Genomic DNA, 13,039 nt, shown 5'->3' on the forward strand with positions numbered 1-13,039 from the left:
GCGGCGAGGAGATTTCGTGTGCTGGTCACGGGTGGTCACGGGGGAACGAGGAGCTGACTCAGCGCTGTGTGCTGAAGGCCGCGCGGAACGGCGCAGTTCTGGTACCGTGCCCAGGCTGCCGTTTCACTGCCGTGTTACTCAGGCAGCAAGGCAACCACTGGACTTGCCTACTCTATCTACTTCTAGGCACGCAAAATAGCAGAGTACAGTTCCAATCGTTGCTCTCCACGAAGGCAAGCCGGGTCCAATCTACCTGCACATTTGCTAACTAAAGTATCCATTCTTCTCCTCCCGCGTAGTGAATGAAAATAAAAAGCCCGAATCCGGGTATCACCTAATGCTTAAAAGCCCACCATCCATGACTGGGGAACTTAATGCACAACAAATCATATTGCCAAAAGAAGAGAATTATCCATCCCAGATCACATTTAAGGGATGAATGACATAAAGATAAGGATAAATGCAAGCCATCGCCGTAGTGGATCGTCCCAAAAACTCCCAACCACCCCTGCTCAAAACCGAAGGACGCAGCACCGATCTGCAATCCGCTCTCTCACGCGTCCGCTGCTGCGACCAGTGAGCGCTTGGGTGGGGGAGGTGGAGGCTTCTTCGCGCGAGATGGGGGAGGAGGTGGAGGAGCCTTCTTGTTCAAGGCAGTGGAGCTAGGTTGACGAGAAGCCACGCTCCCATGAGAGGTAGCGGGAGAGCTCGATCGCCCACCATAGATACGGTCGGGGCTAGAACGGCCATAGGAACTAGCCTCAGAGTCTGCGTAGGGATCAACGGGAAGTCTCCCACCAAGCACGCTGTTTCGGCGGTTGACCAAATTGTCGCTGGTAGTCCGCTGAATCCATTGAGTCGCAACTGGTGAATGTTCTTGACGCAGCTGATTTGGGCCTTCAAAGGTAGATGTACGGCTGAGACCTGGCCGGGAGAAGCTATTGCTAGCCGGGTAGGCATCTCTTGCGGGAGATTCAGTCATGTGCGTCGAGATGGTTCTTCCTGATCGAATAGGAGGCCGGCTCTCCGTGACGATCGTCAACTCCTCCTTAACAGGCTCATACCGCTCCTGGTACGAGTGAGCAGTGTTGGACCGGGCTCGCGCCGGACGACGCGGCGGAGCTAGTCCCTGGCCGGACCCGCCAGGCCATTCATTCCGGAGTTGCAAAAGCGCCTCACGGCAGCGTTCGTGGTATTCCAGCTGAGCTTCCAAGAAGGTTCCCAGATCCATTACGTTGTCCATTTCGGTATCTTTGATGTCCTGCATGCGACGGAGCACGTCGTCATTGGCTTCTTCATACTTGACTTTCTGGCTGCGTAGCTCTTCTTCCACGCGGAAGTCCTCCCTCTTCGCCTTCTCCATCTTGGAGAGTGAAGTATCATATCCCAGCCGTCGACTGTCAAGCTTCTTGCGGGCGTGCTATGAAGGTCATTAGCCTATGGCCCCCGTGCCAGCGGGCTTAAACCAAGCCTGTCTTACCTGATAGTCTTTCATCTGGGTCAGGGATCTCTCCAGGGATTCAAGCCAGCTCGAAGTCGCCTGCGCAATATAAGCCTCTTGGATGCGCGCAATGCGCTCTTCGGTTCGTCCAAACACTAGTCGGGAGTGGTCAGCTATCCATCAACAGAGTTGTCGCGTCGCGTGAGTATTTACTAGTTAGGCACTGCCCGTACTCGGAGTTGGCGTCAAAATCCTCTCCATGGCTGACCATGCTGCCTCCCAAATGGGCTATTGGGAGGGTCTTTTCCTTATCATCGCCCTCGCTGCGCTTGGAGATGGCTTTGACGTATGCGGTCATAGACTTATGGATGCGGTCGACGCCTAGAAATGGGCACATGAGCATTGAGATTTAGTCTCGGGGTGAACGGGGTGAACCACGGCAGCTTACCTTCATGTCGCACGCCCATCTCCGTCTCCATTGCCTTGAAATCATCTGACTGGCATGTCTTCACTTCTCCGCCCATCCGCTCTCCAGCCCATTGCTTGAGACGGCCGATCCTCTTGTTCATATGCATGGTGGATATTGTTCGTTATGGGGTTGAGACGAGAATGTAGATATTGAGGCGGTCGACACGGTCGACACGGTCAACACGGTCAACACGATTAACAACTGCGCGCAGCACAGTAATAGGCGGGGTAGATCCGAGGGTTGATGATCTGGTATAGCGATGGCAAGGTGATCTGGTCAAGAAACTCGCAGCTCGACGACAAGAGTTCCAGAGAGGCAGTCCCGGCAGCGGCAGGGGAGGATGTACGGCGTACGTAAACGGTGGTGGATAAGGGGAAAAGGGAGGGGTTGGGAAGGAACGCGGGCCAAGGGAGAACAAGCTCAATAAAGTAAAGCATCCCTGGGCACGCTATGTCAAGCCAATTTCGTGCCCCGTTGATTCGGTGCGCCACCAAAAGTTTCTGGAATTCCCCCAAATGCGCTTCACTGCATGCAGAGACGATGTGGATGTCGATCGGTGGGGAATGCGCTACGAGGAAAACGATTGTTATCCATCCAAATCACTGAACAGAAAGGCCCGAAGGCCTGAACAACCCCCATTGACTGGACGAAAAGCCACCTATCAATACATCCGACCCCTCAAACGCACAGTGTCTTGACTTTTCCCGCTCCTTCCTCCCCCTGCCAGACAAGGGAAGTTTCAAATGGTCAGTGGCCGGGTCTTGACGGCGGCTAAAGCTGTGACACGCGTTGGTGGGCCGACGGTGGGGAGGCGCGCTTCCAATTGGAGCGCCAGGAACCAGGGACCGGATCTTCCTGGCTGCTATAATTATCTCTGCCAGACCTCCCCGATGATACAGATTATCCTGACTCGCCGCCAACAAGGAACAGACAGGGTCCAGTCAATGGTCCAGCCTGCAATCCTGGCCATGATCCTCCCAGACAGTTCTGAGACAATCGCGCCACGGGCTGCGTAGCTACATAGTCCTCGATTCAACTTTGTCACGGTTTACGTACCTCGGTGCACGGAGCAGCCGGGACCTTGGCCAAAAAGGTTTCGGCGGTGTTTCAGTCCTCCCCTTTGCCGGACTTGGTGGTGGCGATGCAGAGCCACCCCGAACTCGACCAATGACCTTGCGGCAATCCGCACACTCTGCGGTCGCGTCTTAGGGATAGCTTGACCTTTTACGGAGAGGGGGAGGGCTTTGATGGTCTCTTTTCTCCATCGGGCATTTGGTCACAAAACATTTAAAACATGTCATCATTATTGAACAAGGTCAATGCTTCGTATACTCAATGTGATCGTAGGAAATGATTGGCTAGAGTTAGCGATGAACAGGATGAAAATATGCCCCGCGATCTCTTTCCAAGTGCCGAGGTGATCCCGAGATGATCCGGGGGTCAATGGAGACCGGCGGATCCTCCAAAGGCCCGGATATTTGCCCGTGTTCAGCGACCAGAAAGGCATCGAAGTCATTCCAGGCATTGTCCACGCTGACAGGGGGATCTCCTTCATCCGCCAACAGACCGGCTGCCGGGCACAAGACATCCAACAGGCTTTCACCCGCATCCAAATTCAGAACGCCCTGCCCACGCTCGTCCAGGAAGTCAAATCGCGGTGTCTCAAGCTCAGACAACGTGTCTGGCGTTAGAGATTCCGGCGAGGCGCGCTCATTCCTTTGGACAAGACTGCTCGCATACTGACCGGGCGTCACGCCCATGCGCTTCTTGAACACACGATGAAAATGGCTCGGCGTCAGGCCAGCGTGAGCCGCTAGGTCTTGGAGCCTTGGTTTCAGCCCTGCCGCTAGCTCGTCGCGAATGGCCTCGCATGCCTTCTCGACAACCGCAGTTTGTGGATTGTTTGCAAGCGCCGTCCCTCCCGATTGTGGCCGGCAGCGCTTACAGGGCCGAAATCCGGCCTCCTCGGCTTGCGAGGGGGTATCGTAGAACTGAACGTTGGCGCGGCGCGCCAAGCGGGCGGCACATGAAGGGCGGCAGTAGATTTTGGTCGTCAGCACTGCGTAAACGAAACTGTTGATGGAGGGGTCGCGCTTTGTGACAGCTTGCCACCGCTGGGAGGAGGTGAGGGCATCGGTGGATCGGCTAAGCCGTGGGATCTTCTGCGGTGTGTTTTCAGAAGTCATCATCATTGCTGGGGATTTAGATTTTGACTCCTGTCAGTCGGCCTCAGGGAGTAGGTTGCATGGTTTGGATCTTGCGATGCAGTATGAATACCGGGTACTCAAGGCTGCTTCGAGTCCATGGGGGGAGTTGGTGCCGTGGCTGGGACACACTGCTGATTGGTCACTTTGAGATCAACGCAATCTGGTCGTTCTGCCGGCAAGCAATACTCTTTCGGTCTTTTTTTTTTTTGTGTCAAGGTGTTAATAATTAGGTTTGATCGACGACTTCGATTGTTCCAGTCGAGCTGGAGCTCTTAAGATTCCTGTCGGTATCAAAATAAAGTTTCTAAGATCTGCTGGCGAAGAGGCGAGCCAAGATATATCTCATCACAACCCCCATTCAAATTCAAGATACCTAATTCAAGTTCCATCCATCCTCTAGAAATGAAAATAGGTGGAATAGAAAAGTAGCATCCATGTAGCAGACGAGGCCAAACATATCCATTGCAACCTTACCACAAGAAGGAAGGTTTTTTGGACATCACGTAGCCGTTGCCATGTCTATCGCCCCCCAAGATCGTCTTAAGAAATTGGGATGGCGTGGGTTTTCGTGTACGCTGTCTATTCGGAATACCTCCTCATGCTGCTGGTGTAGAAATTACCCTCACTTGCTGACATGAAGACTCTTTAGGCCTTATCGGTGAAATCACTATTGGACTGGCAAAAGGTGGGCTCTGAGACCGTTATCAAAATGCGCTCGAGATGTTGCTGTGGAGCCTTCCAAGGACTAGGCAGTGTGTACGGGATACCTACATCTACCGAATGCGCAGCTAGCGTCAAAAACCTACCAAAGATCAGGCAAATAGAGGAGGGCCTTTGTGAGAAATTCAGATGTACCAATGTTAGCTGCGGCCAGGGAGGCCTGGAATCCCAACGTTCAACTGGAACCTAAGGTTGGTCAGAACTAGCTCTACAGGGTGGATGGCACCAGAACGATTGAAGATTTGAAAGGTGTATCATTTCAAGAGCCCCAAGGGCCTTTTTTGAATTCTCCGTTCTGCCTTGACTGAGGCCAGCCTCGGGCCCCATTCCATCACCCCTTTGATTTTGCTCGACCAGGAAAAGGATGGTGGCCAACCTTAATTCGCTAAGGGCGCATGGGACGCCTATCCGCAGTCGCCTAAGTACATTTGTCTCATAGCACAAGTCCATTTTCAACCCGTCACCAGAAAAACTCCACGTAATATCACGCTTAATCCTTGGTCTTCTGGGTACCGCGGAGCAGACCGGTTCTGCGGGCGGCAATAAGACCGGCCTTCTGACCCTGGGCGGCGTAGCGGGAGATGGTCGAGGCCTTACCGATATGCTGGTGGTTACCACCACCGTGAGGCTATAGAACGCAGACTGATTAGAAGGTGTGTCGTCAGGGAGCGGGGTGAAGCAGCTAAAACTTACGTGATCGACGGGGTTCATGGCAACACCACGAGTCTTGGGCCAAGAGTTACGCTTGACAGCGAACTTGTGCTTGGCACGAGAAGCCTTGAGCAGGGGCTTGTCGGTACGGCCACCACCGGCGACGATACCAACCATACCGCGGGCAGTGTTCTTGATGACCTTCTTGGCACCGGAGGGGAGCTTGACACGGGTCTTGCCATCCTCGGGGTTGTGACCGATGACGGTCACGTAGTTGCCAGAGGTACGGCCAAGAGCACCACGGTCACCAGCCTTCTCCTCGACGTTGGTGACGACGGTACCCTCGGGCATGGAGGCGAGGGGAAGAACGTTGCCGACGCTCAGGGTAGCGTTCTTACCGGCGTAGATGAACTGGCCGGTGTACATGCCCTCGTTGGCGATGAAGGTCTCGGTAACCATCTTGAACTTGTAGGGGTGACGGAACTGGACCTTGGCGAGGGGAGCACCACGGCCGGCATCGTGGATGATCTCCTTCACGACACCGCGGGTGTAGCCATGACGCTCAGCGTAGTCAAGGGTACGGAACTGAGCAGGGGCCTTGTTGAGACGGGTGTTGGCCGCTATGAAGGAAAGAAAAAAAATTATCAGCACTCCAATTCCACTTTGCCATTGCTTCCCAGGTCTTTAATTTCCTCGTTGCGTTCGTGCGTAGCGCCGAAGAAAAGAATCGTGCCAGGATGGATTTTTATTGCGATCGCACTCACTGAAAATGGAGCCACGGCCCTTCCTCTGGTTGCGGATCACACGACCCATGGCGACTGTCTAAAGAAAAACCTGTGTAAGTATTCGCGAAGGACAGGAAGACAGTCGAGTGCCAGCGAAGACAGAGTCGTGTGGGAAGGGAAAGGTCGTACCTCGAATTGAAGATGGGCTTGTCGTTGAGGAGATGAGAAATCGTCGGGGATGGGACTGTGTGGGCTTTAGGGTGCGGTCGCTAACCTAACCGAATCAGCGCTAGCGCAACTGCTGCTTAGCTAAGCAACCAGGAGAACAATAACGCAGTTAGCACCAGGTCATGGAAATTTTCGTGATAATATTGAGACTAATTTAGGTAAAAATGATATACTTTAGCCGAAGATACAGTCGACAGCCAACGGATCGATTATGCCTCATTTATCCCGTTGCTTGAGGGCATACAATGTAGCCCTTACGAAGACCACGCTAACTCCCCTGGGTTACTTAGCCCTCCACGTGACACATGTGATAGCCCTGACACCGACAAGCGCAGGCCGACCGTGCTGTTGTCTGCGAGCTGCAGAGAACTGGTTAGTTACCCTTGGATGCATCTCCCAAGCTGAGAAGAATTTGGAAATATTTGCCAAAACCCGCCTTGCCAACACTCCTGTCTAAAATGCACTCTTCTATATCCCTCCATCTCACCTTGTGATGTCAAAAGTTGCGATCGAATAAAAAGAACATAAAAATATAAGGTGACATGTCACCTATGACGGACTCGGTGACTGCAGCACATGATACTAGCCGTGCAGGCAAGGCATTGCGATGACCCCCAGCCGGAATCGCAGCTTGATTCAATCCTGCTGCCCTCTGACTAGAGATCCATGTTCAAAGGACTTACCCCCGGCGCCCATCTATAATCACTTCTAGTTTCTTAGCCTTCCAAATTGAGCAAGTTATAGACCATACATGGTGATATACTGACCTTGGTAGAATGGCTAGAAGCGTTGAAATCAAATCGCGCATGTTGAACGGGCTCTGTCGCGTAAAGAAATCTCCCTTGGATAATTGCCCTGCGGGCGCAGGTGCCAGTGCCGACGTGACGCTTCCTGCGCGGACTCTTAACCTTGTCTTCGCATCACCTCCCCACCACAACTAACATGGCACCCTCAGACTCAGAACTCTCCTCGCTCTCATCAGCCCCGCCTACTGATGATGAAGCGGCCATGGCAATTGATGAGCCTGTCGGTATCGCCAAATACTTTCAGAAGGAGTCCGAGACGCCGCCGCCGAAGCGGGAGCCATCACCACCGCATGAATACGTTCTAGCAGACAACCCTAGCATCGCGGTAAGTGATTCTCATATCAAGTGGCTTCTATCAATACTTGAGTGTATGGCCACTTCGATGACGCGCGAAGTCTATCCGAGTACGTGTTTGCTGAGTTGTCGCAATCAATAGTTCATCGTCATGTTCCGCGCGCGTTTTCACGAAGCTTTCCCCCGTGGACTGCCACACTTCGGTCCGCAAGACATTGAGACTGGAGTGGAGGACTCGGTTCCTGGGGAATATATTGAGCGCCTGCTATGCGCATTGCTGGGTCTCGTTTTGAATCGCAAGAAAGATGTTGAGTATGGTCGCCACCCGATGCCCGATCCCGCGCGGAGTTCTGGCAGGCGCGCGCTCCGGGCTTCTACCACCCAATTGATTGCAGAACGGTGCGCTAATGAGTACTCCACATCTACAGACGGAATCACTATACACGACCACTAGAGGAGGCGATTCAGATCCATCAGTCGCAGTGGCCCAAGGCGTGGGAGGGCAAGAACCCCCTTCACGGAGGCCGCAGCTTTGCGACCATGTCGCCCGAAGAACGCGTACGCTTTCTAACAACCATGTGAATACTCGTGAAAACATTCTGATCCTTTTCTTTTTCATTATAGCTGGAACTCCTTCGCTCTTTGGCCCTATGGTCCCTCTCGTCATCCGATGCGATCCAGGCGAAGCTAAAAGAGTCATACAAGCAGTCGCGCCACGATGACGACCTCAACCAGCCTCTATCCGTTCAGCCCTGGGGCCGCGACAGTTTGAAAAGGCGCTATTGGCTTATCGAAGGACAAGATGATACTCACTTTCGCTTATACCGCGAGAGCAACCCATCACTCAAACACATTTCTTGGTGGAGTGTTGCTGGCAGTATCCCAGAGATGCAGGCTATCGCCGATAGATTGCAGGAGGAGAAAGGTACCAACTCGAAGAAGCTGAGCGAACGGATCAGAAATGCGATTCCCCGGTTTGAGGCTTCAGAAGAGGTAGGTTAATAGACTAGACAGGACTTCAAGAAGGAGCGGTTATTGACAATATCACCAGAAACGCAGACGTCGCGACTACCGTCTTGCGCGCAAGGCTGCATTCTCTCGACCCGAGCCTGGATTCTCTTTGTATGAGGGGCGCACTCGTGGCAAGAAATTGAATTACGCCTACGATGACGACGAGGACATTTTTTCGGATGATCAACCTGCCAGACGTTCGGCTCGTACCTCGTCCGGTGTTGCACCAGCGGAATCTTCGCGCCCTCGATTTACAGCAAGTGGCCGGCAAATTCGATCCCGTGCCGGCGGCATGTACGGCGAAGCACTGCTCAGTGGCCAGCGCGAAGACTCTGGGGACGAGGAAGAAGACGAGGGAAGACCGCAGAGGAGTCGGACCTCTACTCATCCCAATGGATACTCTGGATATGGGTTTGACGACTTAGATGATGAGTCGGAAGCTCATTCGACTGGAAACGACAGTGGGAACAACTGGAACGGTGGCGACGACGACGAAAACGAGTTTGAGGGCGACGACGAAGGAGAGGATGCGAGCGGCGACGAATCAATCCTCAACGGAGAGCCCAGGAGCCTCGTCGTCCAGCTTCGCTACAGCAAAGGGGGTGCGCCTGGTGGTCCCGAAGATCCCGATGAGCCTCCTCCTCCACCTGCGCAAGATGCTCTGATGGAAGATGCCGGCCAAGCTGGTGTGCCTGCAGAAAAACCTGCTCCCATTTTATCAAAACCACAGCCAACTTCTGCTCCAGAGCCTGCTGCAGCCTCTTCAATGGCCGCCCCATCTCAATCAGCACCAACCGTGGCTGCACGACCCATGTCTTCCGTATTGAATGCCCAAGAGCCCACTACCCAGACACTGATCAATGCGTCTTATGTGCCTCCAGCACCGATTCATCCCATCTCCTCTCCATCCGAAGTACCCAGAACCGGCCAGTCAGGCGCGTCAAATGGGTGGACTGGGTCTAACCACGGTGCCGAAAGCCGCCCCAGCTCTGAATTGCCTCGTGCGCAGGCGCCACCGACCAGCTGAGCGACTGCTTATTATTTGCTTTGTTAGATAGGTCTATAAAGGTTCAGCGTTGTCTACTCTAGTCATGTAGGAACATATGGAGTTTGATCAGAATGGGAGTTTAACGCTTCGCTTTGCTTCCGAGTACAAAACCTGGGAATGTTCATAACAGAAATCGGATCCTGAATTGAGTCGTTGATGACGTTATGCTTTTTCCTACAGGGAAACAAGGCCGTAGTATGTGCAGTTGATTTTAATATAACTAATACGCGCGACTTTCGTCGCTGAAAAGGGGAAAATACTCTTAAATTGGGATATAGAACAGTAGAGGAAGGAATCCATAGAATCAAGAACGCCAAATCCAACGCCAATGATGCTAGTAAAACGGTGGTTTCTCAAAGCATTTGAAACATTTTAGTTTTCAGCGTCATTGAGACTCAGTCAGAACCAGCGTTAGAAAACTGGGCTTTGTAGAACTGCAAGAACTCGAATACCGTCAGCCACATGGGTTTCATTAGATCAGCAGGACTGATGTACTGCTTTGCTCACATCTTCAACCTGCGAGGCCAGCTTTGAATCCTTGGTCCAACCAAGAGGCGGCAGCTTCCAGTTGTTGACCTCATACCACCACCTGCGGATCCTGCTTCCGAGGGTATGTCCACTGAGCGAGGCACTGCGGTTCCAGAACCGCCACCCGGCGAGCGCGAGTGTCCAAACTGTGCCTTGAATCAGAGGGAGGAGGACCTGCAGCGGGAGGCGTTGTTTGTTAACTTCATGATTCTCACAATTTTTTTCAATTTGAAAATCGGCTATCTTTTCACACGAATCATCTCATGGAGATCCCCATACCTGGTCCCTAACGGTAATCCACGTCACCCGTCCCCAGGTGTCGGCATCCTTCAAACTAGCCAGATAGCTCTGTTCAAAGCGCAGATCGGGCAGAGGGGGAAGCGTGTGGCGCCGACGGATGGGTCGAATGACCCGGCTTGGGTCGACAATGTCCGACGAGAGGCTGCCAGCATCGGAAGCCGGGGCTGCGACGACAGGTTGCTTTTCTGAGGCTGCGGTGGCCGGGTTGATGTCGTGGGCAGCAGACGGGTTCGAGACAATAGAGGCAGACTGGATGGTCTCAGCGACCTCCAGGATGTGGTCCGCCATTGTGGATGGAGCGGTGAGTTGACGTGTTGCAGGGTGTTTTGTCTAGAGAAAGCCAGTGACTGTGCTCCGCCGTGTGGAGTTGGCCCGACGTGCACCTTGCGGACCTTCCGCCCGGCTTCTTTTCTGCCGGACCCCTCCATCCTCCCACCTTCTCTCTACTTTTCTACCCCTACCCCCTCAATTTCACCTCAATTCCACCTCCCCTCAGTGAAAATCCGTCAAAATGGCCGCCCCTCAAGGTTACCCTCTGCTGTGCTTGGAGAACCCTCTCCTCGGTTGGTACACCCCCGCTCCTAGAGGAGATGGCATACTGTAGATTGCTGACTTGCTGAGTAGACATCCAGGCTCGTGGGTACGAATCGACTTGCTAATCGAATTCCAAGATCCAATCTGCTGACATTTGTCTCAAGAGATGCCGCCCTCCTCGAGAAGTATGGTCTGAAGGACAACGATGCCATTCTCGCTGAGGAGCAGCACATGGGTATCTACGAGGACCTCCTCGCCCGGGATGCTAAGCTGATCCCCGGTGGTGCTGCTCAGAACACTGCTCGTGGTGCTCAGGTATGTGATCTCGCGGGACATTGCCCATTATTTATGGAAGCCAGATTCTGACCATTCTTAAAGTACATGCTCCCCGACAACTCGGTCGTCTACATCGGCTGCGTTGGCAAGGACAAGTACGGTGACATCCTCAAGAAGACCTGCGAGGAGGCTGGTGTCCATACCGAGTACCGGGTCGATGAGGCCCAGCCCACCGGCAAGTGCGGTGTTGTCATCACTGGCCACAACCGCAGCATGTGCACCCACCTCGCTGCTGCCAACGAGTACAAACTCGAGCACCTGAAGCAGCCCCACGTCTGGTCCCTTGTCGAGAAGGCCCAGTTCTACTACGTCGGTGGCTACCACCTGACCGTCTGCGTCCCCGCCATCCAGGCTCTCGGTGAGGAGGCTGCCGCGAAGAACAAGGTAAGCAACTATCATGCCTATTGATACGTAGTAAAGATTATTTTCTAACATAGTTGCAACCTGTAGATCTTCATGCTCTCGCTCTCTGCTCCCTTCATTCCCCAGTTCTTCAAGGAGCAACTGGACAGTGTCCTGCCCTACACTGACTACACTTTCTGTAACGAGGATGAGGCTCGTGCCTACGCTGCCAGCCACGAGTGGAACACCGAGGACATCGTTGAGATCGCCAAGAAGCTCGCCCTCCTGCCCAAGAAGAACACCCAGCGCCCCAGAGTCGCTATCGTCACCCAGGGCACTCTGCCCACCGTTGTCGGCATTGCCTCCGCCGACGGCACGGTCGAAATTAAGGAATTCAATGTCCACGAGATCTCCAAGGACGCTATCAACGACACCAATGGTGCCGGGTAAGTTCCAGTCGACTGCCACTCCGAACGACCGGCAACTAATCTTTGTGTTCATATAGTGATGCATTCGCTGGTGGCTTCTGCGCCGGTGTCGTCTCGGGCAAGTCTCTCGAGGACAGCATCGACATGGGCCAGTGGCTCGCCAGCAAGAGCATCCAGGAGCTGGGACCTTCGTAAGTCGCCTCTTTTCTGGATGAAAGCCTCTTCCAAGACTAACATTCAGTTCTGCAGCTTCCCCTCCCCCAAGCAGACCTACTCCCGCTCTTAAGCGCTCGATCTTCTTGCAAACATAAGAAAATAGAAATGAAACCCTTCAACACAGAGATCTTCGGACGGAAGATCTCCCGCATCAATCCCATTGATTGACAATGCACTACACAACCTTGGATGATTCAACCCTCTATACCCAATATTCTCTTTCTTCCTATTTCTTGATTTGTTTTTACTTACCACCTACCTCGACTTAACGTCGAGCAATTGAACGAAAGGCGCTTGTGCCTTTTGAAATGATCTGACTTCCATCCACTGTTTCTTCTCTATCAACATCACTGTTCCTGTTATGACCGGCTACTCAACGCCTGGACACAGCACGGCGCCATGTGTGACAGGAAGGAAGAGGCAAGGGACAGACAAACCCTGGGAATTACGCGCTCAAATAAAAAGCCCCGTTCTCAACAACGATGTAATGAATAAATCAATAAATCTTGAATTTCGCCTACAGCTACAATACCTCGAAAATTCTGTTTAGATGTGTATAGACGGGCGGAGAGGTACAGCGGAATTGCTAGTCATTGCCTTTGGCAACACTGTGGAAATAACACTGGCGATGGCAAGTACCCAACCAGCAACCAACGAAGACTCCCAGGTCCACCGCGTCCACCGCTAGGTAAAGACCACTGCATCCATCACGGCACCTTCCTCCACTCCAAAGATAAGAACAGGCTTAGCGAGAA

General features: G+C 53.1%; 6 protein-coding genes across 6 annotated transcripts; 2 read left to right on the plus strand and 4 right to left on the minus strand.

The window, feature by feature from the left end:
* Nucleotides 1-553: 553 nt before the first annotated feature.
* N7482_002813 (uncharacterized protein) lies at nucleotides 554-2,016 on the minus strand (the record flags this gene model as incomplete). Its single annotated transcript, XM_056684938.1, has 4 exons — nucleotides 554-1,420; nucleotides 1,481-1,596; nucleotides 1,655-1,822; nucleotides 1,890-2,016. 4 exons carry the CDS (start codon nucleotides 2,014-2,016, stop codon nucleotides 554-556), a joined length of 1,278 nt encoding a protein of 425 aa, XP_056548544.1.
* Nucleotides 2,017-3,274: 1,258 nt separating this feature from the next.
* mpt (putative DNA repair and transcription factor Ada) lies at nucleotides 3,275-4,102 on the minus strand (the record flags this gene model as incomplete). Its single annotated transcript, XM_056684939.1, has 1 exon — nucleotides 3,275-4,102. One exon carries the CDS (start codon nucleotides 4,100-4,102, stop codon nucleotides 3,275-3,277), a length of 828 nt encoding a protein of 275 aa, XP_056548545.1.
* A 1,225-nt stretch (nucleotides 4,103-5,327) lies between these two features.
* N7482_002815 (60S ribosomal protein uL2) lies at nucleotides 5,328-6,301 on the minus strand (the record flags this gene model as incomplete). Its single annotated transcript, XM_056684940.1, has 3 exons — nucleotides 5,328-5,465; nucleotides 5,531-6,108; nucleotides 6,253-6,301. The coding sequence occupies 3 exons, from the start codon at nucleotides 6,299-6,301 to the stop codon at nucleotides 5,328-5,330; spliced, it is 765 nt and encodes a 254-aa protein (XP_056548546.1).
* A 1,082-nt stretch (nucleotides 6,302-7,383) lies between these two features.
* N7482_002816 (uncharacterized protein) lies at nucleotides 7,384-9,579 on the plus strand (the record flags this gene model as incomplete). The annotated part of the gene is made up of 5 exons (XM_056684941.1): nucleotides 7,384-7,572; nucleotides 7,684-7,940; nucleotides 7,970-8,099; nucleotides 8,166-8,534; nucleotides 8,593-9,579. The coding sequence occupies 5 exons, from the start codon at nucleotides 7,384-7,386 to the stop codon at nucleotides 9,577-9,579; spliced, it is 1,932 nt and encodes a 643-aa protein (XP_056548547.1).
* A 416-nt stretch (nucleotides 9,580-9,995) lies between these two features.
* On the minus strand, nucleotides 9,996-10,716 carry N7482_002817 (DUF1770 domain-containing protein; the record flags this gene model as incomplete). Its single annotated transcript, XM_056684942.1, has 3 exons — nucleotides 9,996-10,043; nucleotides 10,108-10,302; nucleotides 10,408-10,716. 3 exons carry the CDS (start codon nucleotides 10,714-10,716, stop codon nucleotides 9,996-9,998), a joined length of 552 nt encoding a protein of 183 aa, XP_056548548.1.
* Nucleotides 10,717-10,939: 223 nt separating this feature from the next.
* N7482_002818 (adenosine kinase) lies at nucleotides 10,940-12,354 on the plus strand (the record flags this gene model as incomplete). The annotated part of the gene is made up of 7 exons (XM_056684943.1): nucleotides 10,940-10,991; nucleotides 11,053-11,068; nucleotides 11,127-11,277; nucleotides 11,341-11,682; nucleotides 11,749-12,086; nucleotides 12,146-12,259; nucleotides 12,318-12,354. 7 exons carry the CDS (start codon nucleotides 10,940-10,942, stop codon nucleotides 12,352-12,354), a joined length of 1,050 nt encoding a protein of 349 aa, XP_056548549.1.
* Nucleotides 12,355-13,039: the final 685 nt, after the last annotated feature.

This window comes from Penicillium canariense, assembly GCF_028826845.1.
Source record: "Penicillium canariense strain IBT 26290 chromosome Unknown utg000001l_segment0_segment0, whole genome shotgun sequence".
In the NCBI taxonomy this organism is placed as follows: Eukaryota; Fungi; Ascomycota; class Eurotiomycetes; order Eurotiales; family Aspergillaceae; genus Penicillium; species Penicillium canariense.